The sequence below is a fragment of the Mycetomoellerius zeteki genome, unplaced genomic scaffold, assembly GCF_001594055.1.
Source record: "Mycetomoellerius zeteki isolate Tzet28-1 unplaced genomic scaffold, Tzet1.0 scaffold426, whole genome shotgun sequence".
Classification (NCBI taxonomy): domain Eukaryota; kingdom Metazoa; phylum Arthropoda; class Insecta; order Hymenoptera; family Formicidae; genus Mycetomoellerius; species Mycetomoellerius zeteki.
In genome coordinates this window covers 400,044-405,481 of record NW_017257421.1, presented here as the reverse complement: position 1 = coordinate 405,481, position 5,438 = coordinate 400,044, and the positions used below count along the sequence as shown (strand labels likewise).

Here is a 5,438-nt window from a genome sequence, read left to right as displayed (position 1 = left end):
TAAAAATTTTTTTTATACCTCAAAACATGTATAATAAAGCCTCAAATTTCATTTTCCATGATCCATTGAATAGTTTCCAAGAAAAAAATTCCCAAAAAAACGTTCATTTTTCAGTGCGCCTGGGTAGTATAACCCCTTAATAAAGAAATAATAAACAATATAGTTAGAAGTGTATAATTATAATAGGAGAATTAAAGATACATGGATATTGTTTTCTTGACGAGTGTCACCACGTAATATTGTCGGATGCACAAACAAATTATTGAATGGATGCAAGCACCGTAAAGTATGACATTGAAGTTTGTAGAACCTTCAAAACAAGAGCATCATATCTCGTTAAAGAAACTACATATAACAAGCACACGATAATTCTGCGCTTATTACCACGGTAAAGCTCTCCAGGGAGAAAATGTAGATCTTGCCGGCGCTCAAGAAACTCGGTCGTAGATTTTTCATCATCACCATCACGATTAGCTTTTGCGATCTCATAGATACTTCGTACCAGGTACTGCTGTATCTGCCACATTTCAAAGAAATTGAATGCGAAAATTCATACAAAATTCTATTTTCTTCTTGCTTTTAGGTATCTCAAATCACTTACATCTTATCGCACGTCTGAATACTGTGATCTATTAGCTTCTGTCCTTCGAAACAGAGACAAAATAAATGGAACAATTGAGCGACAAAGTACAACACGTATCTTATTGACACCAAAATATCGCCGTTCTGCTGCGTAAACTTTAATATAAAAAAATACAATTTAAAATAACTTGTATACTTTCTAAATTCTTTGAAGTGAAATTTCATATTTTCATATTCATTTCTATTGAATAAAAATCAAAGCAGTCTTTAGTAAAGTGTAGTTCAATTTTTAATCTTTGAGGATGAGATTTTACTCTTCAGAATGAAATTCAATCCGAAAGTTTTAGAAAATATGGAAAACAATTTTATCATAAATAGATACCTACTTGCAGCAAAGTAATACTTAATCCTATGGTTACCACGATCATTTGTGCGGCGAAAGGTATAGTGAAGATATTTTCGATAAGTTCCACAAACCTATGGTAAACGGGAAATAAAATAAACGTAAAAGGAATCTGCGCAAAAATAGTTTCATCTTTAAATGGAGAATATTTTGTATTTTTTTTTTCATATACGATGTTACACTTACTTTAAAGCATCTTGATGTTTGTTTACAAAGAATGCGGTTCTTCCGCGATAAGTATCAATAGAATTGTTTGCAATCTTCATCGTTTTGTCACCTTTATTAAATAGATTTTCGAAATAGAATCTGTAAACAGTTTGTATAACTCTTTTCTTTCTCTCCCTCTCTTTTTCTCTTTTAGTTTGGACATTTCGGATAAATTGTAAAAGTATTTTGATACTCGATTGATGCAAAAGAATTGAATCATATTTTTCAAATAAAGTCGAAAGTAAACTTTTGCAAAAATTGCGGTAGATTTTACTCTATCCTTCTTCTGAAGGCAAATTTTTCGATTCCTTTTTTCAAAGAACTTTAATTTTGTTATTTTATATAAAATATAAAATTAAGTAATTTGATATATTTATATTTGATATATTTATATATCAAATTACTGTAACTAATTTTATTACTTTTCGTAGGAAGCTTGATAAGAAATATATTTTTTCTGTACATCAAGCTTACAAGTTTCCTTACCCGACCAAAGCAAACATGCTGCAAACATGCTCGACAAAAGTCACAAACATACAATCGTGAGCGATTATTCCGACCGCAGCGATTTCCCAAGCAATGATGGAGTGCCAGAAGATTTTATAGAAATATTCCCGAAGTTCCACGAAATAGTATCCTGGATACGGGGGTATTATGGGACGGGATTCATTAAGAGGCCATACGGCGTCAAGTACGAATGGCACAAGAGACAATGACATAAACGTAGTTACCGTTAACATGCAATATACTGCAATGGACAAAGTATAAATCATGATTTTGAACGTGCATTGGAGATTCGGAGTATTTAGATAGTGAAAAAGATATCACTAATATAAAGCAATTTGTGAAAAAGGAAATGTATATGTTTTGGAAATAAAACAGTATAGAGCATCCCTCTCATCGCTTCTCACCCGTATACACCACACAAAATCGTCTACTGTTCTGTGCGTATAATTTCATAATCTCGTATTCTTTGGGAGTTTTCAATTCCTTCCAGTCAATGAATAAATGTTGAGTGAGTCTCTTGATCTGACAAAATGGATATTATCAATTTTAAATAAAATAACGTTTATAGAAGTGTAAGAAATGTATATAAAGATTTTAAAAAATATTGAAATTTTTCTCTTAAACTGCTACAGAGTATCCCATGGGAATGTGATGAAACTAATCAGCTGTCATTTTTGAAGGTATTCAGTTATCGAAAAAACAAAAATTGCGCTGAAAAGAGGAAACTCTAGAATTTTTAATGAGTATAAATAAAGTTTAAAATTACAAAACGTTTCTGTATCATTTAATTTTTTTAATGAAAAATATACTCATAATCACAAAGAGTAATTTTTTCGGAGGGTGCACCATCTGAATTTATACAAATCACAATTTTTTTACGAAAGTTCGTAAAACCTTTTCTAATATATCGTTTCTAATATTGCTCATAACTTTTTAAATAGCTGCTACTAAATTTGAAGTTATTTTTCGATCTTATCTGCGATTTTACATATAATTTTAGCGCTTACTTGATTTTAGCATAATTTTTCATCAATAAAATTAACTGATACACAAACATTTTGTTAAATTTCGTTTTATTCATACTCATTAAAAATTGCAGACTTTCCTCTTTTCAACATAATCTTGGTTTTTTCAATAACTGAATACCTTCGAAAATGCTGATCAGTTTCAACACATTCCGATGAGACACCCTGTACTTTTAAAATCGAACATATCGAAACATTTATAATTGCTTAATTAGAATATACCGTGCGAATATTTAATTGAAACGTGTACACCTTTAGCAAAGAAGAACACGTCAATGCATACGATGTCATCACCTCAAAAATACATTGCAAATTTTTCTTGCACATAAATTGATAACTAAACTGAAATCATTGTCGTTTATCATTCTTACGATAGATCCTTCTTTTGAACGTTACATCAATTTACCTGCGGAACGAGTACCGTCAGTATAGTTATAGTCATTACAGCAACGCGAAATATCCTTGCTTTCAGTTTCAAATACGGCCATGTACCGGTGAGCGATGATATTTTGTAGACGATATTATAGTAACGCTTCCAGGTCTCCATAATTCATAGAAAAAACGATACCGCGTTTTCGACGTCGCGAAGGAGACTAATTTTGAACTTTCGTACGACTGATCACTCACCCTCTGATATCAGACGTCAATTAAAATGATATCCTCTTGCGCTAAAACTGCTGTACATAGTCTATTCTCACGAAATAACTTTATTGCATGCTATGTCAATCGACGACTGGACATAGAATTTATAGGAACAGGTGGTATTTGATTCTTTGACATTAATAATGTAGACCCTCAATAATGAACGGCTCGTTTTGCAAGTTCCCTCCGGAGTGTACGTATCGATGAGAATGAAATAGTGCGATGAAATGAGTACTCTCTTTTGACAGAGAAAGAGACTCTTGTAAGTGGCGTGAGTGTTCGAGGCCTCCGGAAGAGATCGGGAGGGAAAGCTTTTTATTCGCTTAGCAATATAATAGCAAAATAAAATTTTATTACTTTTGCTTCGTTACATAATAACAAATATAAACATTATTTTACTGGATGTATTATTTGTAATTGTATACTTCTATGGAACAGGGATGTTTTACTACATGCTACCATTATCGCCGGATATCGATCATGACACGTCAAAGGACGACAGTAACGTAAAGTACGATATCGAGCTTTGCACAACCTAAATGAAAACAAGGTTTTATGTATCTTTTTGATTTGCATTTGTATATTTTTTATAGCGCTTGTCGTGTTAATTGTTTTACCGTCGTGAAATTTTCTAGAGAAAGCACGTACATCTTGCCGGCGGACGAGACATTAGCCTCGATACTTTTTCTCATCACGAACATGAGCAGTCTTTGTTCCTTCACGGGTATAGTAACCACGAGCCATGATATCTATAAAATTATCATTATACATATAAAATGAGTACAGTAGAAGTTTATTGATTGCAAACAAATGATTAAATTCTTGTAAAAGTTTTTATAGAAAATATATACTCGTCTTTTTCATGTCGATCAATTTATTTTCAACTTAATACCGTCTCTTACATCTTGTCGCAAGTTTCGAGACTATGATCTATCACTTTTTGTCCTTGGAAGCTGAAGCAGAACAAGTGAAACAATTGACCAAAAATAAAAGAAAGTACCTCATCGCTTCCGCTAAATCGTGCAGCTGTATCGAGAGCTTTAAGGCGAGAATGATAAAGTCTTGTTTTAATCTCTTATTAACATTATAAGATTCTCGTATTTGGTAGCTATTCGTAAGTCACTCACTTGTACTAAAGTAATACTCAAGCCAATTGTAATGATAAGAAGTTGCACAGCGAACGATATCGTAAAGGTACTCTCAAGAAATTGAGCGAATCTGTGATAAGGATACAATAATGACGATTAAATATCTAAATAAAAATCAAACAAAAACATCGCAACGTACCATATTTCAGCAAAGATCATTTGTTAATTAGTATCGATATTAATGGTTGTGTTCAGCAGAGAAAATAACTTTATAGAGCGGACTTTCAAAATGCATTTTGTTCAAAACATCATTTTTTAAATTAGAGATGGCGTAGTGTTCAATAGTGAAAGACACATATTATAAGCTACTTTGGAATATTCAAATAGCATTTATTCAGCGCCAACTTATTATACAGGGTGTTTCCAAATTAAATGGCAAAACTTCGGGAGCGTGTAGAGGAGTAAAAAACTAAGAAAAAAAGTCCTATAGACATATGCTCGTTTTTGCTCCGTTTCAGAGAAATCGAAAAAAAATGTTTACATTTCTTGCCATATCTAGCACCGACATATTTGATTACATTTTCCACTTTCTGTTATGAATTTGTCAGTCGCTCTTTGAAAGCCTTTAACAGTAGATGAATTTTGTCTTTTGCAATATGCCGCGTACGTATTCTAATAGTGAATATGCTGATATGGTTTTTGTATACGGTTTCTGCAACGGTAATGCTTTAAAGGCGGTGCGAGAATATGCACGACGATTTCCAAACAGAAGAGTGCCAAACCGAAGAGTGTTTATGTTGACATTTAATAGATTGCGAGAGACTGGAACATTTTCAATTCGACAAGAAAACAACCGATTTCAAGCAGCGTTACGAAGAGATTTGCAGGCAGGGAATCGTATTTTACAACATTTTGACAATCATCCTGAGACCAGCGTTCGGAATGCGTCGGCTGTATTGGGAGTGTCACCACAAACAATTTGGC

General features: G+C 32.8%; 2 protein-coding genes across 2 annotated transcripts in view; both read right to left on the bottom strand.

The window, feature by feature from the left end:
• LOC108726483 (uncharacterized) overlaps positions 1-3,271 on the bottom strand; it is an 11,526-nt gene extending 8,255 nt beyond the window's left edge. The window contains 6 exon segments of the mRNA XM_018454088.1: positions 275-310; positions 385-517; positions 602-738; positions 969-1,059; positions 2,097-2,221; positions 3,131-3,271. Coding sequence (XP_018309590.1) covers positions 275-310; positions 385-517; positions 602-738; positions 969-1,059; positions 2,097-2,221; positions 3,131-3,271 — 663 coding nt within the window.
• A 573-nt stretch (positions 3,272-3,844) lies between these two features.
• LOC108726482 (uncharacterized) overlaps positions 3,845-5,438 on the bottom strand; it is a 7,535-nt gene continuing 5,941 nt past the window's right edge. Inside the window, 5 exon segments of the mRNA XM_018454087.1 lie at positions 3,845-3,901; positions 3,984-4,099; positions 4,102-4,115; positions 4,269-4,392; positions 4,490-4,584. Of these exon segments, the coding sequence (XP_018309589.1) occupies positions 3,845-3,901; positions 3,984-4,099; positions 4,102-4,115; positions 4,269-4,392; positions 4,490-4,584 (406 nt within the window).